Source organism: Conger conger, chromosome 11 (assembly GCF_963514075.1).
Source record: "Conger conger chromosome 11, fConCon1.1, whole genome shotgun sequence".
NCBI lineage: Eukaryota > Metazoa > Chordata > Actinopteri > Anguilliformes > Congridae > Conger > Conger conger.
This window is the reverse complement of record NC_083770.1, coordinates 16,571,883-16,597,653: the sequence shown is the minus strand read 5'-3', so window position 1 is coordinate 16,597,653 and position 25,771 is coordinate 16,571,883. Positions and strand designations below refer to the sequence as shown.

The 25,771-nt window shown below is 44.3% G+C and overlaps 1 protein-coding gene across 2 annotated transcripts; it reads right to left on the bottom strand.

The window, feature by feature from the left end:
- Nucleotides 1-245: 245 nt before the first annotated feature.
- On the bottom strand, nucleotides 246-25,133 carry LOC133140518 (zinc finger FYVE domain-containing protein 16-like). Of its 2 annotated transcripts, XM_061260519.1 has the most exons (18): nucleotides 24,984-25,133; nucleotides 23,015-23,124; nucleotides 21,007-22,538; nucleotides 19,389-19,485; nucleotides 10,969-11,133; nucleotides 9,967-10,106; nucleotides 9,236-9,476; nucleotides 8,905-9,027; nucleotides 8,631-8,786; nucleotides 8,178-8,402; nucleotides 7,547-7,629; nucleotides 6,729-6,833; nucleotides 3,486-3,636; nucleotides 3,093-3,173; nucleotides 2,489-2,651; nucleotides 2,212-2,317; nucleotides 1,771-1,947; nucleotides 246-1,312 (listed from the first exon to the last, which is right to left on the bottom strand). In XM_061260519.1, the coding sequence occupies exons 2-18, from the start codon at nucleotides 23,082-23,084 to the stop codon at nucleotides 1,154-1,156; spliced, it is 3,774 nt and encodes a 1,257-aa protein (XP_061116503.1). In that variant the 5' UTR covers nucleotides 23,085-23,124; nucleotides 24,984-25,133; the 3' UTR covers nucleotides 246-1,153. The 2 variants fall into 2 exon arrangements, with proteins under 2 accessions (XP_061116503.1, XP_061116504.1); XM_061260520.1 differs by lacking the exons at nucleotides 19,389-19,485; nucleotides 21,007-22,538; nucleotides 23,015-23,124; nucleotides 24,984-25,133 and adding an exon at nucleotides 15,155-15,485.
- Between the last annotated feature and the right edge of the window lie 638 nt (nucleotides 25,134-25,771).

The following is a 25,771-nucleotide window of genomic DNA, read 5'->3' as shown; positions in this document are numbered from 1 at the left end:
CATTCAAAACTGGTCTCATTGCGATTATGATGAGTCAAAATACACTGGTGAATATCTAAAATGTAATTCAGCATAGCATAGTCAAGCGAAACCATTACATGTTAAAACAGCTTGCCATAGTCTCTAGGTGAAATAACTATTGCGTACTTGATATCACCTGGAATGGAGAAAGTATTCTGTCGACCATACTCATAAGGACATTGTGTGTGTAATGCAAAATTCACATTCATTAAAATGACTGCACATTATATCAAAAATATTTATTTTAATGGACAGAATGGTTTCAAAAATAGGTTTTAAGCTTGTTACAAATAACTCAATACAATTCCTCTGAGGCTTACATTTTCTATAGATGACAGAAATGACAAGCATGTCAAGGCATCTCTACTGGACATGAAGAAGAAAACAAACAGCGACCATAATAGTACATTATAATAATCTCAATTTTAATTATAATACTGTATTTTACCTGAATAATGAACAGTACATATACACATCTCTAATTTGGTATACTTTCTGAAGACTTGCCACTGTGCTGTTAAAATGTGGTGATGATGAGCCTAAATCACATTTCAGGATCAGATCCCAGCATCAAAACTGAGGGAAGCATCTCTGTACACAGGCTAGCTTAGCTACAACAGCCTTGGGTTTTTAAGAGTGCACATTTACGCATGTATTTATGTACCCGCACTTGCTTTACAAATTTAAGAAGTAAAACCCCCAAAACCGCTGCTCAATTTGTGTCTATTGGAAGCGAGTGGCTTACACACACCTCTGGGTACATTTCAACCAAAATGCTTTCAGAAATTTCACATGAAACGGCGTAAGGGGGAAAGTTCTTCTTGACAACTGTCTCCGATTTTTCACTCTGTCTTATCCTTTAGGATTAGGTGTCGGGAAGATTAAGCTTCCTCACGTTTTCAACAATGAACACACAACCGCTCTCGAGTGTTTAAGCGACCACATTCCTGTGAAGATGAGCAGGGGTACGCAGAGCACTGTCTGTGAAGCACCAGTGTTTGGTCAGCGTGTGAGGGAGCAGGGAACTGTCCCGTTGGGGCTAGGTTGACCACCGGTCACTGCCTGGGGGGGTTCCAGCCCGCCCCCCTGCGGGGTGACCTATGCCCCCTGAGGAGGGGCAGTGCTCAGGGGCTCAGACGGTTTGGGTGATGTAGAAGAGCAGCTCCATGTCAGAGGGCTGGGGCGGGATGCTGGAGGTCCTGCCGTGGATGATTGGGATCAAAGCGCCGTCCAGATGGTTCATGTAGCTCTGGGGCAGGGCATGCCCCCCAGAGCCTGCCTGGTACTCCACCTGAGGGGCAGGAGGAGGGAGTGATGCAGACACACACACACACACACACACACATACACACACACACACACACACACACACATACAAATACACACAAACACACACACACACACACACACACACACACACACACACAAATACATACACACATCTCTCTCTCACACAGACACACACAGGCATACATACAAATACACATTCATACACAAACACACACACATCTATCTCTCTCACACACAGACACACACACATACAAATACATTCATACACACACACATCTCTCTCTCACACATATATATACTTCCATGAACAAGAGAAATGTACATTGTCTGGCCATAATCTTAAGTAACATTTCTGCTGAATTACAGTTGGCACAGAAAGTGTCTCTGATTGAGGACCTCTGCTAAATCGGGCATAGCAGACACAGACAGAGGGAAGGACAGACATGTCCCCCTGGTTACCATGTCGTTGTCAGAGGAGATGCGGAGGCCCAGGAAGTTGATACCCCGGTCTTTCAGCGCGGTGAGATTGGGGCATAGGGCAGCGCAGGTTGCCGTGGCGATCTCCTGCTGTAAGCGGCAGAACAGCGATGGTGGAGCTGAGACAGGGCAGTCCGGGGCCTTCGGCAGGTAGAACACCTGGGGACAGAGAGGCACGCGGTCAACAGGCAGAACCACAAACACACACACAGAAACACACACACACACACACACACACACACACACACACACAAATGCATACATACACACACGTGCAAACACGTGCGCACACACACAAAATGACACACAGTACACACACTACACACACACACACAAAATTACACACACTAGAAACCCTACACACACACACACACACACAAACACCCCACATACTACACACATTACACACATATACACACACACCTCAGTGCACTTGATGGTCTTGCCGTCCTTCTGGAACTCTGCATTCTGCTCCATACGGAGCCTGAGGGCCTCTTGCAGTGACCTGCCGTCTACAGGACTGGTCATTCTGCCAGGAAAACACATGATTGGCTGGTCAGTTCTAAGCAGCACTTTTAATTAAACTCTTTTTTTGAACCCAATATGAGAGCAAAGAGTTTGTGGTATGGTTTGCTGTCCTCACAGTTTTCCTAAAAGTGAGGAGTAGTAAGTTTGATTAGATTTCTCATGGTTGCCTTACCCAGCATTAGCGAGCAGTGGGCGGTCCACCCAGCGCACATTGACGTTCTCCCGTGTCTCTGTGGAGTCGGTCCTCCCACACAGGATCTGGAAGTCTCTCTGTTCCCGGAGCGCCTGCCGCAAGCCTTCCATGGTGTCGGGCGTGATCTGAACCATCAGTCCGTCTATTTATCCACAAAAACATCCAAACCAATCATCTGTCCATTTATAAACAAAAACATCCAAACCATCAGTCTGTCCATTTCTAAACAAAAACATCCAAACCAATAGTCTGTCCATTTATAAACAAAAACATCCAAACCATCAGTCCGTCTATTTATCCACAAAAACATCCAAACCAATAGTCTGTCCATTTATAAACAAAAACATCCAAACCATCAGTCCGTGTATTTATACACAAAAACATCCAAACCAATAGTCTGTCCATTTATAAACAAAAACATCCAAACCATCAGTCCGTGTATTTATACACAAAAACATCCAAACCAATAGTCTGTCCATTTATAAACAAAAACATCCAAACCATCAGCCCGTGTATTTATACATGAAAACATTCGAATCTGAACTGCACGGACCCACTACTTCCGCTCCGCTGCGTTCAGTACCTTCCACAATGCTGGACTTGGCGATGAAGCCCGAGGAGGCTTTCAGAGCACCATTGAACACCACGAAGCTGGCCCCCGTCACTGCGACACACAAAACAGGACATTAACTCTGGCAGCCATTTTGTGGATTAGTCACAGAAGAGATGGGGTTAGACCCATTCTTACACCAACCGGGCGTAAACACTCAGGTCTCCTACTGCTAAGATTCATTCTAAATTTGCTTTTGAGTTTATTTTTATTTTTTCCTCTTCACAAATTTTGAATGAATCCACATGTACATACTATATGTATACAGGAGAAAGCTGGTGGCACCAAAGTGTGTTTGGTTAAGGTTCTTTACTGAAGGCCAATATGTGCTGCTCGAATTTAGCGGGTAACATATTCACGCCTCACCGGTCCGGGTCCTTCCCAGCATGCTGTTGGCCTGGGTCTGGTAGTTCCCGTCCTCGTTCTGGAAGCAGACCAGGTGGGAGTCGGCCTCCGGGCTGAAACCGGCGCCCACGCTAATCACGTGCTCATTGGACGAGTTCACCACTTTCAGCATCTGAGAAACGTGACACAAGCACAGGAGCACAAATAATTTGATTTGATTTGATTTGATAATCTTTATTTTGAACTTACATATATTAAAACAAAATAAAACATAATGAAGGCCACAAACTATATTTAATGAAAAATAAAAAATAAAAAAAACAAAATAAATAAAAGTGCGATCATTTCTCATCCCCTGTGTCCAAAAAGGAGTAGGAAGAAGTAAAGACTTATTTACTCCTACCCCCTTATTTCATTAATCATAATTTCAATAATCAATTCCAAATGCGCTGTATGCTTACTATATATTATGATAGCTATATATAATTTATTTATACCTACATATACACACCTATTTGAATATTCTCATATATTAATATATACATACATACATACATACATACATTCATACACGTACACACATGCCAACATACATTCATGCATACATACATACATCACATATACATACATATACTGTACATACATATTTACATACACATACATATAACCCGCATCCACGTTGGTGTATGTTACAAGCGTGAAGACTCTCTGATCACTGTATTGTTCACAAAAAAAGATATAATACTAAATTAAAAACAATCCTCTTTCCTCCACACTATAACCATTGAGAATGATGTTTTTATACAACCTCTTAAATTGTACAATATTAGTGCTCTTTTGGAGTTCCAAATCCAAACCATTCCATAGGTTGACCCCACCGATTGTAATCCACTGACTTCTCATAGTGGTATGTATAGGAAGTTGCTTTAACTTAAAATCCCCTCTTAAATTATAACCCCCCTCTCTCTCAAAAAACAACTTCTGTATATTCCCCGGAAGTAAATTATTTCTTGCTTTAAATATGATTTGAGCTGTTTTGAAACTGACCAAATCCATAAACTTCAATGTATTTAGCTGTACAAAAAGAGAGTTTGTGTGATCCTGGAAACCAACATTGTTCACAATCCTTATTGCTCTCTTTTGCAGTATGACCAGTGGTTGTAAGATACTTTTATATGTGTTACCCCAAATCTCCACACAATAACTTAGATATGGCAATATCATTGAACAATAGAGTATATACAAAGCCCTTTGATTTAGAATGTGTCTTGTTTTCCCCAGTATAGCAACATTTCTTGCCAGTTTAGCTCTTATATATGAAATATGGTGTTTCCAGCTGATTTTGTGGTCTAGAATCACACCTAGAAATTTAATTTGATATACTCTTTCTATTTTTATATTATCTATCATTACTGTTGCCTCTGTTTCAATTTTACGATGACCAAAAAACATTATCTTTGTTTTATTCAAATTTAATGACAGTTTGTTCCTGTCAAACCACCGTTTTAGTTTATTCATTTCTGAAGTGATCACCTTCAATAGCTGCTGCAAATTGTCCCCAGAACAGAAAATATTTGTATCGTCAGCAAATAAAACAAATTTAAGAATGTCTGAAACTTTGCAGATGTCATTTATATAAATAATAAACAGTTTGGGTCCTAAAATGGAACCCTGAGGAACCCCACACTTGATGTCCATAAGTGTTGACTTACACTCACCCAACTTTACAAATTGCTGCCTGCCCAACAAATAGCTTCTTATCCAGTTCAGCGCTACCCCTCTAATACCATACCTTTCCAATTTATCTAATAATATATCATGATTTATAGTATCAAAGGCCTTTTTTAAGTCAATAAATATTCCTATAGCATATTTTTTGGTATCTATACAATTAGTGATCTCTTCCAATAATTCAATTAGTGCTAAAGATGTACTTCTATTTTGTCTGAAACCATATTGGCTCTCAGTCAACAGCTCGTGTTTATCAATAAATGCGTCTAGCCTTACACTGAATACCTTTTCTAAAATTTTTGAAAACTGTGAAAGCAATGAGACAGGCCTGTAATTTGTAAAGCTGTGTTTATCACCAGTTTTATATAACGGTATGACTTTAGCTACTTTCATTTCACTTGGGAATTTGCCAGCTTGGAAGGACAAGTTGCAGATGTGTGTTAATGGTTTTGAGATTCCATCATATGACTTTCTTGACTATTGTCATATCCATTTCATTACAGTCAGTTGACCTTTTGTTCTTGAAATTGCTTACAACGTCCACTACTTCTTTTTCTTCTACTGCTTTAAGAAACATTGAACTTGGATTTTTATCATAGTTATAGCCATCAAAACCTTCACTTGACTCTAAATTGATTTGGTTTGATAATTCCGGTCCCACATTGACAAAGAATTTATTAAAACCATTAACAACATCCTCCATATTTTTTAAAGTCTTATCATTTTCGACAAAGTGTGATGGGTAACTAGAACCTCTAAATCCATTTCGAATTATACTATTCAATACACTCCATAAACCTTTAATGTTGCTCTTATTATAATCCAATAATTTATTATAATAATCTTTCTTACATGTTCTCATAATATTAGTTAACTTATTTTTATATTTTTAATATTTATTTTCAGTCTCTATATTTCTATATTTTATGAATTGTCTGTATAATGTATTTTTCTTTTTACAAGCATTTTGCAATCCCTTAGTTAGCCATGGACTATCCTTGTATTTTTGTTTACTGTTGTATTTTTTAATCGGACAATATGTATCATATAATAACTGGAATAACAAATAACAAGTGCAAAAGCACACAAACGCACAAGCACACACACATGCACACACAGACAGACTTTTATACATATGTAGGCCTATTATACATTCTGAAGAACATAAAGTTTCATATTGATTGGAAACTTTCTAACTTACCATCTATTTGGTTGGCATTGTATAATTTTTAAATAAATTATCCACTTGACTTCAACTTTGTTTCTCACTGTTCTTAACCAAAATATCTACTAGTCTTAGACGTTTGTTAGTTATACATCAAGTGGTGCTGATGTAGTAAGTCATCAAATATTGAAAAAAGGGAGAGACCGAGCAAGGAGAGACACCAACAGGCCTAGAGAGACCCACACAATTCCATTTACATTTACATTTTAGTCATTTGGCAGACGCTTTTAATCCAAAGCGACTTACAAGTGCATTCCAGAGGGTCTAGGGCAGGTTCAGATAGAGTACTCAGTCTCGGTAACACCCACCTGGGTAAATCTGGCTTTGGGAATGAGAATGTAGCTGTTCCCCATCTCCATGTGTACCTGCAGCCCCTCCACCATGGCCAAGCTGTACTGGAAGTTCCTGAGGTCCTGTGGAAGGAGACTGGCTGTTAACCCAGCCCTTAGACACCTGACAACAACCTTATAAGCACCTGACCGCAGCAGCCTATCAGAGCACTCCACGTTACAGACTAGGTTACACCAGGGCCTAGTCATGCATTTAGGAGTGCCGTGCCATCACCAGGTCCTTTATCACCCCTAACCCCTGAGTGTAGTTCTAAAGCAAACACCAGGAGTAAACCCTCTGATCTCTGAAGAGCATGGGTCCAAGTTTGTATTCATACAGGGCTCTTTCCAGTCGCTTATTTTTACCTCTTTGCATCTTTTTCTCACATCCTCTCTTAGTTCTTCAGCTCCACCAAACAAAAAAGGCAAGGAAAAGAAGCAAGGAAAGGATGCAAAGGTGGAGGAATCGAGGAAACTATGAAAATTGAATGTCCTTGCTCAGTTTTGAAGCCACACCTGTAACTGATGGGGAGAGGTGGATGCACAGGTCGATCATTTATACCTCATGCAATCCAAAAAAATAATTCAGGAACCTCTTAGCTCAAGCATTTAACGGGTAGGAATGTCCTTAAAGATGGTGGACCTTGATACATTTCTGGGTCAGTCAAGGACCGAGGAGACAGGAAAGGATAAAATAAGCGAGTGAAATGAGCTCAAAGAGTCTGAGTAGGAATGTGGAGATATTTTTGGTTTGACGTCCCCTGTGGGGTACTCTGGGACAGAGGAGAGACACTCACGGAGAGCAGGTTCATGATGGTGTGTCCCGTCTCCCTGTACACAGCCTTGCGGGACCTCACGCTCACCACCGGGCTGGGGTAGACTGTGGGATGTCAGGGGTCAAAGGTCAAACATCCGGTCAGGTCAGAGTGTGACCACAGACTGGCACTGTAAAAGCACTGGCCTTCCAAAATGGTGCCAGCCAATAAAAAATAAACTAGAGCAAGCCTGTGGACAAAATCACATTCAAGGGCACTTGGCTCTGACGTGTTAGCTAATGCTCTCAAAATGTGCTCAGATTCAGCCACAACAGTCAGGAATAGTTATTCCCATTGCTCTGTGCTCGCCTTATCTTGACTAGCTGCCAGTTGCATAGGATGATTTATAGGTCTGGTGGGACCTCCTAGTAAAACAAAGATGGTCGTTGGAGTGGTAATAATAACAATAGCGTACCATTAATGGTTACTATGCACAGAGACCCTGCTTTTGCACCAGCTCTGTCTTAGCACTTATGCTCTGGATAGGAAACCCTGCTAAATACCTATGAGTAATGTAATGTCATAAGCTAGGCTTCTTCAATCTATTTCTTATTTGTTGGAGAGGTGGGAGTTTTGGGGGAATTTGGGGAACAGAGCTGGGAGGGGGGCTCACCGCTGTACTCGGCCCCCAGTCGGAGCTGCAGCCGCAGGGGGAACACTTTTGCCCAGGGGACCTCCAGTCTGTGGATGAGCAGTCCACACAGGAAAGGGGGCGGGGGCACAGAGAGGCCCCCCAGGGGCTGATGGTTAGGGCAGAAGAACAGGAATCCTCCATGCTCCCCGCTGCCCAGGAAGCTGCCCTCCAGTGTCACGCTGCCCAAGTCCTCCACAAACCTCCCTGAGGAGAAACAACACAAACTCTGAACTCCGGCGGGGCTGCAGAGTGGGGATTGACACTTTGTTTTTTCAGAATGCTTTCTGCAAAATTCTAGGTCAGTGTTCTAGAACTCCATTGCTTTCCATTACCAGTAGTGATTGTGACATCAGCATTAGAATGTTCAGTTAAGAACGTTCTAATCACATATCTGTGATCTAAAGGGCTAACAGAGATGTGCGGATTTCTCACCTCGCTGGGCGTCCTGGTAAACCCTGATGTAGAGGCTGAAGATGTCTCTGGGGACAGCGCCCTCTCCTGGTAGCCTCTGGAGCATTAAAACTAGCTCCTGCTGCCCCACCCCTCGCAGCCCATTGGAGCTGAAGCACCAGCACTTCTTGTCACAGTCTGACAGGAAGTCAAAAGGGAAAAGAGAAATGTCAGTCAGCCATTGGTGTAGGAAACTGTTGTTGTATCCATGGACTGGACTGAACTGGACTGGACTGGACTAGAGAGGTGAACTCACAGGTGACCAGCTTTACGTTGACCAGCAGGTTGGCGTTGAGTACAAAGGTCAAAGGCCGTGGCCCCCCTTCTTCCAGGAGTCGCAGTATCTGGCTGGGGGAGGGGCGCACTTGAACCTGCACATCTGTGAAGATTACACACATTAACAGGATTTAACTCACAAACAAACACACACACACACACATACACACACACACACACAGACAGATACATAGACAGATACATAAACACAGATGCACACACACATGCTCACACCCCAGCAAACCCAGTCTCTTCTCTCGCCACATTTCTTCTCTACCCACAATCCCCTCCTCCCCCCTCCTCCTCTTCACCTCCTCCTTGTTCCTCCTCAGTGATGAAGAGCAGGGGGGGCAGACCCTCCTCTTCCTCAGGCAGAAGGCTGCTGCTCCTCTCAACACAGCCAGCCACTCTAGCCAGCAGGCTGTAGTCCCAGGGGCCAGACGCCGGGGGCCGCTCGTCTACCACCCCCTGGCCCCCCGGAGCCTCTGCGGGGCCCCCCGAGGGTCTGTCTCCCTGTGGGTCCTTCGCCTGGGCCCCCAGCGTTTCCTGTGCCTGTGAGAGAGGAGAGACGAGGTCAGCGCTGGACACGACCCCGATGATGTCATTCACGATGAAGGGGACGTGACCCGAGGCTTGTAGCTCTTGTTTTTTAAATTTGTGAAATTAATCTCTTTTTGTGTGATTATGCTGTAAGGTAATAAATTGTTGATACCTGTTTTATATGTCTCTGTAACCAAGTTATATACAGAGCCAAAGACACATTTTTTTATTTGTTGGCATCACAACTAATTAGACTGGATTAGAAAGGTACATTATCAGGGTTTGGCTCAAATCCATTCAGATTCAGTCAACATAGGAATACTAAGTGAAATTAATTTCATGGCCTGAATATATCCTATAATGCTCTATTGGGATTTTTCAGGTAATTCATTTAATTTCAGTTAATTTCTTCTGAATTGAAATGGATCTGACTCCAGATCTGATCTCTACATCAGCTTCCATGCCTGTGCTGGTAAAACAGAAGTGCAGTTCCTGCTCTCACCACCGGGGGCTCTGCTGTGACAGAGCTGGGCTCGGCGGCGCTCCTCTTGCCCCCCGAGGCGAGTCTGGTGGTGTCGGCGACCTGGCCGTTTGGCAGGAGTCCATCAGCGAACCACACCTGCCGCTGCTCTCGAGGAAACGCTGAGGGACGGCACACAACAGGTCTCAAACAGGAAGTGCTGACTCATTACCTCACCGCTAAACCTACTACTGTACTCTATTCCCATGATTCCTCAACACCGGTCTGTGGACAGATGCTGATCCCAAGCAGACCTGGGTCAAATATCAAATTGTTTTTTCGATTCAAATAATTTTCTATGCTTTACACTGAGCTTGTTTTGTGTTTAGTGGAACCCATGAAATACTCAAAAAGGGCAAACCCTGCCTTCTGGTCGGCTCAATTGCACCAGGCAAGCACAGTCGAGCAAAGAAAAGTATTTGAATCCAAAGCAATTACGTATCTGACCCACGTCTGGTCCCTATCAGCATGGCTGCCGGCCCTCAGCAGTTACAGTAAGTCATAATGAAGTGCAGGATGTTGTTGGTGATAAAATATGTGGTGGTCCCTGAGAGTGAGGTTCGGAATTGCCAGCCCACAGGCTGAAATCTTTTGGGAGCCACAGCCCTATTCCACACTAATACTATACTAAGCACACAGCCCACTGAGTATACTCTATTCTATACTTCAACACTACTATACTAAACAAAACACAAAGCCTACTGAGTATACTTTATTCTATACTTCAACCATACTATACTATACTATACTATGCTAAACACAAAGCCTACTGAGTATACTTTATTATATACTTCAACCATACTATACTATACTATGCTAAACACAAAGCCCACTGAGTATACTTTATTCTACAACCTGAGCAAACTTTATTGTACACTCTTGAGTAAACGTTATTCCACACTGTGAGCATACTTCATAGTACACTCCACACTATTAAACACAGCACACTCTGAACAAGCGCAGGGCACTCAGGGAGAAGCGTACCGTCGTTGCCGGGGTGTTTGAGCACTGAGACGGGCACCATGACGGTGGGCGGGGCCGAGGCGAGGGTCCCGGAGGTGTGGTCTTGCTGCAGGGGCGGGACGGTGGAGCAGTACTCAGACGGGATGCTGGGGTTTGGGCTGGGACCCCTGGGGCTCATCGTCCTCTCTGAGGCCAGGGGAGAGAGAGAGGGGGACAGGGTCACCACTCCTTCCACCACTGCATTAGGTAGACCTGTACACCAGCTTATTAATACAAACATCTAATCAGCCAATCATGTGGCAGCAACTCGATGCATATAAGCATGCAGACGTGGTCAGGAGGTTCAGTTGTTGTTCAGACCAAACATGAGAATGGGGAAGAAATGTGATTTAAGTCACTTTGACTGTGGAATGATTGTTGCTGCCAGACAGGGTGATTTAAGTATCTCAGAAACTGCTGATCTCATGGGATGTTCGCGCACATCAGTCACTAGAGTTTGCAGACAACGATGCGAAAAACAATAAAATATCCAGTGAGTGGCAGTTATGTGAGTGAGAATACCTTGCCAATGAGAGAGGTGAGAGAATGGGCAGACTGATCCAAGCTGATAGGAAGTAACTCAAGTAACTACAACAGTGGTATGCAGAAAATCCTCTCTGAACACATGTCAAACTTTGGTGGATGGGCTACAGCAGCAGAATACCGATAAGTAAAAAAAACCAAGCCTAATAAAGTAGTCACTGTATAATAAAACACAGGGCAAGAGTAACAGTGCAGGCACCCACACCCGCAGCCAGAGGGCAGTATTTCTAAATACAGAACTGCAGCACTAAAATAACTGAAATATGATTGAGAGCATGGGGGCTATTAAAACTCAATATGCACTTCATACCACACTTGCACTGTACTTAATACTATAACACCAAATGTAATTAATGTAGCGCTATGGGATTAGAACGTTCTTAACTGAACATTCTAATGGTGATGTAACAATCACTGCTGGCAATTGAAAGCACTGGAGTTCTAGAACACTGGCTTAGAAATTTGAGAACATTCCACTCCAGGGCTAGGATAATTATAAAGTAATAAGTAACACATAATGCATACTGGTTCTTTTATATACTTAATACAAGAACAGGGGTGGTTGTCTAACAATATATAATCCAGGCAGGACTGGGTGGCGATAAAATTACGACAGTCTTGATATTTAATATGATAGTTAATAATTGATGCATGAGAGAGATATTTTGAGTCTGAATGTAGGACTGGGGGAGGTACTGTCACTCCGCATGTACAGAATGTATTAATTGGGGGTTATTAATATAATTGCAGGACTTGCGAGGTATTATAACTCAATATGTAATGAATCCAGGGTGAGTCACAGATTTCAGCAGTAACACTGGAAAGTAAAACCAGCGCGCCCGGAACAGAGGCTAAAAATTGCCCCGCTCGCCTTGTTGCCTTAGCCCCTGACGGTATCGCGTTTCGTTATCGATGTGTGCCTCGTCTTGGCCTGTCGCTGCACAGAAGAGAGAGGGAGGGAGCCTGGACCACGCCCCGAACACAACCCAACCAGGGCTGGACCCCACAACCTCACAGCTAGCCTTTCATACATATGGGTGCAAGGCATGCTGGGTAATAGCGCATCATGCCTTCAACACCGCAAAGGAAAAGTTAGTCCATTTTAAAGACAAAATACATTTCAGTGTCAGTATTAATTGAAAAACACATTTGATTTTCTTTACGGAAACAATACAGAATTTTACTTATCAACATTCATTAAACAATGTTTGTCGTGAATTAGGCCTATGTTCATGTCTATGTTCAGGTACTCAGGGGGATTCCCATGGCTGCTCATATGGGTGTGCTCCAGTCACCCAGAGAGCCACAGGACAGAACACACAGAGACAGAACACACAGAGACAGAACACACAGTGACAGAACACACAGTGACAGAACACACAGAGACAGAACACACAGAGACAGAACACACAGAGACAGAACACACAGGACAGAACACACAGGACAGAACACACAGGACAGAACACACAGAGACAGAACACACAGTGACAGAACACACAGTGAAGGAACACACAGTGACAGAACACACAGTGACTGAACACACAGTGACTGAACACACAGTGACAGAACACACAGAGACAGAACACACAGTGACAGAACACACAGAGACAGAACACACAGTGACAGAACACACAGTGACAGAACACACAGTGAAGGAACACACAGTGACTGAAGTGCCGCGTGCCAGTGACAGAGAGAGAGCATGCCAAAAGGTACAATAGGTCATTTTGGACTTCTAACGGTCAAGAGAGGAATCGCAGCAACAAAACACCCTCAAACCACCACACTATTTATCCCTCCCCCTTCTCTGTAAACGCCCTGATGTTGAAACGCCGACCCCCCTCTTGGCTGTGGCAATTAGAGACAATTTTCAACCAATGAGCTTGAATTAGTGTGCAGTTATACAATGTTTTGGTACAGTGTGTCGGTCCATCGACTACATATTTCGAAACCCAAATTTAAGGACTATAAACACAGGCAGAGGGTGAGTCAATATGTCAGTGAGCCTTTTTCAATGATAGGAAGGGATTTACAATGGTCGTGTAACAATGTTTTAACACAAAAATCTTATCTACTGTACCCTTAAGGGTGTTCGCTAAACTAAGGGTACCACAGCCAAGGCAATCACCAAAACCGAAGGACCCAAACTGATCATGGCTACCATTCTAGAGCTTTCCATAGGATGGACAAAAATTACACTGAAATGCACCTTGCTATAAAATAAAAAATAAATAAAACAGACAAGCAACCCATAATACATAGGAACTACACACATTACAAGTACATGTATCTGGCCATCACTGCCTGAAAACAGGAAGTGACCACAGCTCACCCTGTCACCACACTGCACCATGTGACCTGTTCAAACACAAACCCACAGGGGCTACAGGCAGCCGTGTGACCAGGCCTTGAATCTCCACGAGAGGTCCATGGCCCAGTTTTAGTCTTGAACAAGGCGATCTGCCCGAATTTCAGCCTGGCTCCGCCTTCTACGCCTTCTACACAATTTTGTAAAAATGAGTTATGGGGTAGGTAGAGCAGGTGTGCTCATTTGCATAAAGTATTCTCAAACCAATCAGATGCCGGCAGTGATCTGTGCAGTATTGATCGGTAACAGCTGGTTTTATGACTTTGAAAATTAACCGACAAAACTAAACCGACAAATTTGTGGGCGTCAACACTTTTCCGACTGGATATCTGATCGATATCTATATGACTACCCTGAACAGGGTACTCTGACATCACAACTGGGGCGGAGCCAGAGTGGACTGCAGAAAGCATTTTTTCAAACTTCACAGGACAAGTATTTTTGGCAAAAATTATATTGAATAAATGATAAAATAATTACATGGATGATAATGTTTCACTGTAAACTCAGCATACGAACACGTTTACAAAAAAAGTGATCTAGAGTGTAATTACCTTTTAAGCAAATGAATGGATAATGTGTTAGCTATGCAAGTCACCCTTGGTTAAAAGAACATGTTAAAAGTATAACTATTGGATAATAAATGTGTTGGAAGAAGCACCCTTGGTTAAGGGAGCGTGTGAAAAGCATCATCCTCAGATAAGGGAGTGTGTTTAAAGCAAAAGAATAATTGTAAAAATTGACAGCTGTGCAAGTCATGCTGGGACCAGGGAGTGTGTTAAAAGTATCACCCTTGGATAAGGGAGCTTGTCCAAAACAAATGAATAATGGCAAAAGTGATCTAGTGACAGACCAGCATGGCATGCCATCTCTAATGCTATGAGAAGCTGAATTTAAACAACAAACTAATGTGTGTTCATACAGTAGAACACTTTATTCTGACGCTGTGAAATTTGTAGACCCTGCCACACCCATAGGCAATTTCTCAGAGGGAGGAGAGGGAGCGAGAGAGGCAGAGAGTAGAGAATGAGAGAACGAGAGAACGAGAGAGAGACAACAAGAGACAGCACCACAAGTATCTGGGTCCCCAAGCAACGAATCAACAAAAATCTGACCGCAATCGGTATCTCTCTCCAATGTTCAGGTTTCAACGCAAACAATGCTGACCGTTATACGCACACATTATAAAAGTCTCTACCTGACTACGCTATGCACAAGCATCCGGCCAAGCCTCCGTGTCCCATTCCTGGGTCTTACCTTCCCCGAGCTCCCCCTCATCCAGCAGCGGTCCGCTCAGAAGCAGAGTCCTAGCAGCTGTGCTTTCAGTGCAAGAGCAGAGAGACAAAGTAGCTGGCCTGCCCATACTAATGAGAGAGAGAGCGCGCCAGGGAGAATAACAGAACGAGAGGAGAGGGGGAGACAGAAAGGGAGAGAGAGAGGCAGAGGCAGAAGGAGAGGGTCGAGAAAGAGTATGGAGGCAGGAGGAAGCCTGTCATATAGGATTGGAGCTCCCTCAGCGGATCCCGAAATGGGAAAAAGCTCCTGTTTCTCCAGAGTGACGACCAGCTCTGAGCCCAGAGACTTACTGCTGCTGCTGCTGAGCTGCCCCACAAACGCTCCGACTCTCTCTCTCTCTCAAACACACACACACACACACACGCATACACACACACACACACACACACACACATATACACACATACACACACACACACACACATACACACACACACATACACACATACACACACACACACATATATATATATATATATATATACACACACACACACGCACCCACATACATACACACACACACACACACATATATATATATATATATATACACATACACACACACACACACACACACACATATATATATATACACACACACACACGCACCCACATACACACACACACACATATATATATATATATACACTGTATACACATATATATATACACACACACATATATATGTACACATACACACACACATACATACACACACACACACACACACACATATATACACACACAGATATATACACAGACATACACACATATACACAAACACACATATATATACACAAACACACAGCTACACACATATACACACACAGAGATATACCAATATACACAAACACACACACAGACACACACCCAAACACAAACGTGCACATGCGCAAGCACACTCCCACACACACATCGATACACACACCCCCACACCCTTTATCTGGTTACAGAAAGGAAGAAAACAGGGCCATGAGGAGGGATGATGAAATCACTGTGTTTCTACGGACAGCTCCTCTCCAGACCTCAGCACAGAGGCACAGCACTGCCCTCCATTGATTTCCACTAGAGTTACACTCAACCAGCCCAAACCAGCACCGTCTCCTGGGTAGGGTTACAAAACACCTGTGTTTACAGAAGCAAGGAGCATATGTAACCTCTACAAACACAAGCACATACTGTATAGACCGATGTCCTCCACAAACAGACTTAGAGGGGCAGAGAACAGTCTTTCCATTTGCAACAGGACAACAAGTTCCACAATTGTTTCAGCAACCACAGAGGGGACTCTGAGATAGAGGGGGGTAGGGAGTGGGAGCAGGGGGGTTCCCTTAAAACAAGCCCTGTCCTGGCCTAGACTACAACAAGGTTGACAAGGTTCTCCCCAGGACAAAAAAAACTGAAGAAGAAGAAGAGGAAGCAGGCAGACAGTGACCTTGTGAGAATATCTCTTGCGGTTTCGGAAAAGCGATATTTGGTGTCGCCGCTCCACGCCTCCCAGTGACAGGTCTTCAGACAGAGAGGTGAAGCTGAGATTTTAATGGGTGCTACTTTTCTCTGTGTCGGGTGTTGAGCTGAAAGGAAGCTTCCGTTTTGGGCTATATTTAATGGACAGAAACTCAAATCTGATGTAATATAATTCTCAGAGTGCACAGACAGGGGTTACTCCTGACCCCGGATGACCTCGGAGCCGAGGGATGACTCACAGGCCCCCGTCGGTACCACAGACGGCTCCGGGACACTTTGAGCCAGACAGAGCCTTCCCAGCATGCCTTGTGTGGAAGCAGAGTGTTCCTCTGACAGACAGAAGTCTGGAGAGCTTTTCTTACCCCACACCACAAAGACAGGGCCCAGAGACACCACTGTAAGTAAACACACAGGCTACAGCTGCCACGGACCCCCATCAAACCAGGCATAGTCTAAACTGGACCTATATCAAACCAGGCATAGTCTAAACCTGGCCCATATCAAACCAGGCATAGTCTAAACATGACCCATATCAAACCAGACATAGTCTAAACCTGGCCCATATCAAACCAGGCATAGTCTAAACTGGACCCATATCAAACCAGGCATAGTCTAAACTGGACCCATATCAAACCAGGCATAGTCTAAACATGACCCATATCAAACCAGGCATAGTCTAAACCTGGCCCATATCAAACCAGGCATAGTCTAAACTGGACCCATATCAAACCAGGCATAGTCTAAACATGACCATATCAAACCAGGCATAGTCTAAACTGGACTCATATCAAACCAGGCATAGTCTAAACCTGGCCCATATCAAACCAGGCATAGTCTAAACTGGACCCATATCAAACCAGGCATAGTCTAAATATGACCCATATCAAACCAGGCATAGTCTAAACCTGGCCCATATCAAACCAGGCATAGTCTAAACATGACCCATATCAAACCAGGCATAGTCTAAACCTGGCCCATATCAAACCAGGCATAGTCTAAACCTGGCCCATATCAAACCAGGCATAGTCTAAACATGACCCTTAGTCTAAACCTGGCCAATATCAGATCGAGCATAGTCTAAACCTGGCCCATATCAGATCAGGCCTAGTCTAAACCTGACCCATATCATATCGAGCATAGTCTAAACCTGGCCCATATCAGATCAGGCATAGTCTAAACCTGACCTATATCAGATCAGGCAGGAGTCCCCTAATTGTCATTAGTCTTTAACCCCTTATATTTTGTACATTAATCGAGGACTTTTGAATTGGTATTTGTCCCTGTATTGTAGTTCCTGAAGTTGTAGTTGTCCTGGTATGGTAGTTACAGACATGGCCGATCTACCTTGTGTACTGGACATACGTTCATGGCCTCACACATATATGAATTGTACTTTATCTGACGTGTTCAGTTTTATGACATTGACGTGCACGGTTTTGTATGTCACTTTGGATAAAAGTGTCGTACAAAAATAAAATAAATTGAATGTAATATTAAACCACACACAGGAAAAACTGTAAGCAAACTGTAACCCAGGCTACGACTGAAGCTAACACATCATACCCGGGACAGTCTGAAGCAGCTTCAGATAAAGGCTCAGGCCTGCTCAGATTTTTTGCATTTTATTTTATTTTATTTTTTTTATCTGGTTAGATGTTTGTCCAAGAGAAACCAGCCTGCCTGCGATTTGGACCCTTACTCTATAGTAAGTGGTACTGTACTGCTGTCCTGTTCTGTTGCCTGGCAACAGACTGGAGGGGGGGGGAGGGGGGGTTGTGAGATGGCACAGGGTAGAGTGCATGTTCATTCCTCCCCCCTCTGCAATCTGACCTTGACTTTCAAAGAACCCATTTCATCCATCTTGTATTTTTCCCAACACCAAGTCCGACAGAATCTTTATTGGGTTCTGAACATTTTTTCCATTACTCTTGCAGAATCGCCCCTCCTCAAACGTGTTACTCAAAGTGACGTCCTGACTCTCGGAACGTGTGTGTAATGTATAAATCACAGTGAGATTACAGTGTCAGTGGTTTATTTCTAATGCGGCTTCCCCATCATACTGTATGACCACCGCTACTGTGAGTCATAGAGGAAACCGGAGTCGGATCTGAGAAGATATCGACACAGTATAGGCATCGCTTCCCAGACCTGCAGCTGAGATATGGACATACAGAGACTGTATGAATCATAAAAACTAAACCGCATGCGTCAGCTAAACACAGACATCTCACTGATTCAAAAACAAAACCAGACATGGGCCAGATACTTCATTTGCAGTGAATCATCCATTTTCAATATTACAAAAAAAAGTCAGTTCACATGAATGTATATTTTAGTTAGCAACATGGTTCGTTGAACGTTCCCAGGAAATCTGTAGTTTGTGTTTTCAAAGTTTAATGTCATCTACAAAGTGAAAATCATTTCACATTTTTCCAGGGTCTGTTATTTCACTCAATAAAAACAGAAGACAGACAGATGACCTCTCACCTCTGTAAGACTTCATAAGCACAGATAACCCCTCACCTTTGTGAATGACTGCATAAAGACAGACCACCTCTTATCTGAATCACATCATCAAGACAGATGACCTCTCATCTGAATGACATCATAAAGACAGACCACCTCTGATCTGAATGACATCATAAATACAGAGCACCTCTCATCCGAATGACATAAAGACAGACCACCTCTCATCTGAATCACATCATAAAGACAGATGACCTCTCACCTCTGTGAATGACTCGGTAGCAGGTCAGGCACACCCTTGCATCCCTCTCCAGGTACTTCAGACGGCACTTCCTGCTGCAGCATATGGCACAGTACACCTGCAGGAAGATCACATGACCACATGCTCTATACACACACAACACACCTGTACATGCTCACCTGTGCACCAAAACAGGCCCACAGCCCATTAGATAAGGCTGACTCACACACCCAGCACTCACCTGCCAATAACCAGGAAGAACGCGGCAGACGTCTGGTCATTTTGCGTTCCCCCTCGGTTATTGGCCACGAGCGCTGAGACTACGGCACTGCTACTCAGAGCTGCAGTCTGTGCAGACATTTGGAGCGGCTAAAAATACCTCCTGCTTAGTCAGTCTATTTTTACCTATCAGCCCTACGGTAGAAGTAGCTCCAGGAGGACAATATGGGCAAGTTTTAGGTCATGAAAGCGGTGTGGCTTCACGACATACGAGGCCGCAGGCTCCCTGAAATAGACCCATAATCAGCCAGTAAAGACCGAATTAAAATATAACCTGGGGACAGCTGGCAAGGCAGGCAAACTTTGGTGATCCCAAATCAGGACGAATCAGGAGCCAATGAGCAGCAAAGGGTGCAGTTAGATTTGCACGTCAAGCAAATGGCCGCACTGTGGGTTTTACGGTCTATGCCAATTAACTTTACAATACTGTACTTTCCCCCATAAAACCATTTCCAACTGCAGCTCTTTATGGGTAAATAATGACTCCTGTACACTTACAGACAGGCACAGTAATAATACACATGAATTATGTCATCCATACGCTAGTTTTTAGATGCTCTTTCTTGGAAACTGATGCGAGAGAATGAGATAATACATTTTATTTACTAATAGACTCAGCATCGATTCACCCATTGATTCATCATATGCTTTGGCCGAGAATCAGTGTCTTTTCCTTCGGCTTGCCCGTGATTCTGAAGCAGACACTAAGCTAAGACGTGAAACACTGTCTCAGCTTCCTCCAGAATGACAAGGCTATGCGGTTGGTAAAGGGGAAATGAGGCACTGCTGATGTAACCTGTCACTCAAAGGCAAGGACAAGCCCTGAGCTCGAAGGCTGACTGTAGGCTCAGTCAGAGTGACAGCGGCGTCCGACGCATCGAGCTGGACGCCCCTTGAGCCTGTTACATACTCCATGCAAGGAGCTTGTGCAGCAAAATGCTCAGTCCAAATTATATAATGCAACGCAAAGGTGTGGTGCCCTTCCACACGTTTCAGGTAGAGGACCTAAATGTAAATACTGTTCAACAAGCAACTACAAACAAATAATTTCAGCTAGTTTTAAATGATAAATAGTCCAGGCTGCCACCTTATGTATTAGCAGTATATAACCTCTGAGAGGGCTAAAATAAGATGGAAAAACACACATATGGTATGTAAGCAAAGAACTTGTGTATATCCTAATGTCTGTGTTGGCGTTTGGGCTCCTTGCGTAGAATATGTACCAGGCCTAAGTGCATCTGGAGCCGGAATGGAGTCCTGAGGCTCTGAACACTAAGGCTGAATGCAGTATGACAGGGACGTCAGACAGTTTGGTGAATTTGAGCCAGAACGGCGTCCTGTGGGCCACACACACACTCACCTTGCCGCACGCCCTGCAGTGGTGCCTCCTCCTGGTGAAGGTGAAGCGTTGCAGGCAGTGCATGCAGCTGGGAGCCTGCGAGTCGGGCACCCAGGAGGGCTGCTTCACCCCCAAACTGCGCCGGCCCCTCCGTTCCCTGCCCGGACAGGCTGACTCGTCTGGGGTGCAGTGGGAGTGGGAAGGGGAGGGTAAGGAGCAGGGTGGGGCTTCAGAGAGATCGTCACAACCAGAGCTGTTCTCATAGGTCTTCTGGTGAGTATGGCCAGAGCCAATCACCGGCAGGGTAGGGATGTCTTCATGGGCTGGGGGAGGAGCATGGATGTGATTGGCTGAGAGTTCTCCAGTGGGCGGAGCGTGTGTTTTCTCACTCCTTTCCCTGGCCTCCAGGGTCCTGGGACTCTGGCACTCAAACCACAGCTGTTTGGGCCTCATCGTTCCGAAATTATGGCAGCGGCCATCACCAGGGTCAAGGGACGGAGGGGGACCTTCTAACGTCTCCTCACGGACAGCCCTGCCGGCCAGAAGCACCTCACATGGGCTCGGGTCCAGAGACGGAGAGGAGAAGTAGGAGTCTTCATCGTCCGTCGCTGTCGGCGAAGGCTCTGTATCGAAACCGCCATGTCTGCCAGAGCCCCCAGCCTCTCTGCTCTCCGGACCCTCGTCCCCCTCCGCCGGGACAGGGCCTCCCTCCTGGTCCCCGTTCATTTCGGAGAAGCCCTCATCTGCATGTTTCTCTGAGGCCCGCCCCTCTCTCTCGCACTGCTCCTTCAGGAAGGCGTCCAGCTCTAGGTCCGTGACGGACGATCTCTCCAGTAGGAAGCCTTCTGGGACGTCTGGAAGGGGCTTTGGGCCTACGGTGCGAGGGCGGGGTCGAGCCTCTTTTGGGCTCTCAGGGGCCGTGCTGACGTGGGACAAGGATACCACCCAAGGAAGCGTCCCAGAAAGTGACTTGGCTATTCCCCTATAGGGGTCAGAGACAGGCCCTCTACAGGTTAAATGGCTCACCGCATCGTCTACTGAAAACGTCCTCTGCACCTGAAATACAGGGGGGACGGCTTCTGCTGCCAAACGGATGCCATCATTATCCATTACCCCTGCCTCATCCATCTCTGCAGGATCAACCACAGATGCAGGAGGGTCTCTGGGGAGACCAGAGGAGAGAATGGCAATGGCGTCTGGCAATGGCGCCCCCTGGAGGTCTAACTGTGCACCACAGCCCAGCTCAAGGTCTTCTTCTTCTTCTTCTTCTTCTTCTTCAGTGTTTCTGCCTCCGGCCTCTTCAGCGAGGTCAGGCACCCCGCCACTAGCGTGGTTCAGGGAACCGCCATTTTGGAGAACAGCTTCCTTCACCCCCCTCTGGGGAGGACCGGGGGCCTCTGACCCATTCATCAAAGCTACACCGACAGTCTCAAGTGCACCAGCAGAGGGTGGAAAGACATCAAGCGGACTGAGTGGGACAAAATGGCGTCCGGGAGGGTCCGAGGAGGCGGGGGAACAGGACATCACCCCAGCTGCGGCACACCCGGGCTCCTCTAGAACCCGAAAGAGAAACACAGGGCACTAAAAATAGACGGGAAATGTGGAACGGAAAGCTGCTTACGCTGGGCTCGGCACTTTTCCTACATTTCCTCTCACAGGGACCGGAGGGAAAACCTGCCCTGGAAAACTGCCCTCTCAGAATATCAACAACATGCATATCCAAGGCACACCAAATGCACAGAATAAGGCCTCCATAATAAATTGCAAACTAAATATAATAGAATTTGCTACACTGCTACTGTGTGTATGTGTGTTTATATACAAAAAATCATGATCTACACAGAAAAACAAAGCCTAAGCACATAGATATTTATAAAATATGAAGTGATATTTATTGAAAGTTTGAATTTAAATGAAGTTCCATTTTATGATCAGTAAGGGGAATTTTCATGGAGAATTTCCTGTATGTTCATATATGCCCTCAGTAATTCCCAGACAGGGTTCCCCAGACACACTTTTTTTCCGATACCTTCGTTTTGCTCAAAATCGTCGAGCAGCTTGTCCAGCTCACACACTGCAGCCCTGAAGAAGCTGTCCATCCTCCGACGGGTCGGGGAGCTCAACCTAGCCCCTGCTCTGCTTGAGGAGGACAGGCAGAAACAAACAAACAGGTCAACTCACATATGACACACTGTGGCCAGGGCTCGATTATAGATTCTGCAGACTAACCAGATTCTCAACTCCTTCCGTCTCTCCACTCTATCTTTTCCAGGTTTTTCGGTAGGTGACTGGAGATTCTGGTACACTACACACTACAGTACAAAACGTCTGTTGTATTGCAATTAGCTACACACCTTTCATGAAAATTCATAATATGCATCAATCATAGAATCTATGGCAGCAGTTCTCTCTCATATAGACACCCCATGATGCTTACTGTCGAGTGAACCCTCCTCCATCTTTTCTCAGGCAACGTCCCTCATTTGCTCATTCAAGATTGTTAAAGATGCATCTTAACTGCCATCTAGCCTTTACATACAATGCTATTTTTATCCTAATGCTAGTGAGCACTCAGTGAGCACTTTATTAGGTATTAAGACCTTTTTTAAGACTTTAGATTGGTCTTCTTCTGCTGTAGACTATCCACTTAGAGGTTTTACATGTTGTGTGTTCAGAGATGCTATTCTGCATACCAATGTTGTAATGTGTGTTTATTTGCATAACTGTCACCTTCCTGTCAGCTTCGACCAGTCTGGCCCTTCTCCTCTGACTTCTCTCATTAACAACACGTTTTTGCCCGCAGAACTGTTGCTTCCTGGATGTTTTCAGTTTTTCGCACAATTCTCTGCAAACTCAAGAGACTGTTGTGCATGAAAATCCCAGGAGATCAGCAGTTTCTGAGATACTCAGATTCCAACAATCAAAGTCAGTTAGATCACATTTATTCCCCATCCTCACATTTGCATTAGCAAGTGGCGTACAGGTCTACCTAATAAAGTGCTCAGTGAGTGTACAGTTCCACTGGAATAAGATACTGTAAGAATGTTTACAGCTTTGTTGGCAGGTAGGTCAAATGGTCAGATGACCGAATGGAGGGAGCCAGTTTCTGTTGGAATTTAGGGGTTAACAACACCCATTCACTATTGAAAAGTTCAATGGGATCTAATGACCACAGTGAGCCAGCACCTCGTAATTCATCTGAATTATTGCACCTTCGTACGCATATTCCCCATCGCCAGGGCATGGCTTTTTCAGTTCGTGTATAAGATAAAACATAAAAAATCAACAAAGCATCTATTACGAAATAATCTGTTTCGTATGCAGAAAAGGTACATGCAGAAATTTAGTAATGCCACATTACAAGCTAATAAATTATTAGCGCCATATTAGCTCATGACTAATGAATTAGCTATAGATTATTTAGCCTTCTAGCTAAATAATCTAGTTAATAGCGTTAGTTGTGCATAAGTAGTTAACGTTAGCTATGTCGTTAGCAACAATAAAGTTCAGGAACTAACGTTAACTCGGTTATGAATAATGACCGGTTATTAATGAACACAATGAAGCGAATTTTTTTTCTTTCTGAGCGGAACCGACAAGCAGAGGTTGTTAGAATAAAGCATACCTACCTTTCGCAACGTCAGTTGGCTGTCAATCTATCAAACGCTATCAGTTATCCAGCCTAGGGAGTGGATGATGCTACTATGGTAACTGTCAGTACAGTGATGGGTTTTTTTTTTTTTTTTTTTTTTTTTTGCTGCTACCGGCGTTTGGGATGACACTGACAGCCCAGAACAACAGCAGAATAAGAACAAAATCATCAGAGATGTAACTTACAAATGTAGTGTGTAACAACCTGGAAACATTATTCATAGATAATATCGTCCAAGACGTTATGTTGAAATAACAAGCTCGCTGCCGACAACTAATGTTAGTAGCAAGCTCGCTACGTTGGTTAGCTAGCCTAATTGGATGCAAAATTCGTCAACAAGACTTACCGAGAATATCGTGCATGTAACCCTGGACCCAGTTGCTGTAGCCTTTCAGCTGGACTGCCTTGGGCACTTCACCGTATTCGTTTGCCAATGTATCGATTATAGTCGATGTTGTGCCCCGCATCAATTTTAAATGAGCAGTCCACGCCGCCATTGCTGCTTTCACCAGTGACATACGGGCTTTTCCACGCCAGCCTCCGAGTGAAAACCATAGACCGTATAAAAATAGGTGAAAACAAACACTATGGGGTCCAAGCAGGCGATCCAAGCTGCGCTGCTCTGACCCCTAATGATAATGCATAGGCGATTGTGATATTGTGCTTCAGGCTATATGCTACAATGATTTTAGACTACTATTGGCGTATTCTTACTCACTGTTTTGGAATACAATCAGTAGGCTAAATATTTTATGTAGGGCAAGAGCACTGGTTTAACATACACTCAGTAATCCCTTCATTAGGTAGACCCATAAACCAGCTTGCTAATGCAAATATTTAATCAGCCAATCATGTGGCAGCAACTAAATGCATAAAAACATGCAGAATAATGTGAAAAACAAAAACATTCAGTGAGCAGCAGTTCTGCAGGCAAAAACGCCAGCTCAGAGGAGAAGGGCCAGACTGGTCGAAGCTGACAGGAAGGTGACAGTGGTCTTCAGAAGAGCATCTCTGAACACACAACGCATCATAACTCTAAGTGAATAGGCTATAGCAGCAGAATACTTAATATGTCTAAAAAAAGTGGCGTATGACTTCAATCTGTGTCTGAGTAGCTGAGGAGGATTTTAGCTT

Excerpts from the sequence above, each read along its gene's own strand:
- LOC133140518 (XM_061260519.1), bottom strand. The coding sequence starts at position 23,084 with ATGGACAGCTTCTTCAGGGCTGCAGTGTGTGAGCTGGACAAGCTGCTC. Across the intron at positions 6,834-7,546 it reads CCATCATGAACCTGCTCTCC|GACCTCAGGAACTTCCAGTA; the intron begins GTGAGTGTCTCT and ends CTCCTTCCACAG. Across the intron at positions 2,652-3,092 it reads CAAGTCCAGCATTGTGGAAG|ACGGACTGATGGTTCAGATC; the intron begins GTACTGAACGCA and ends GTGGATAAATAG.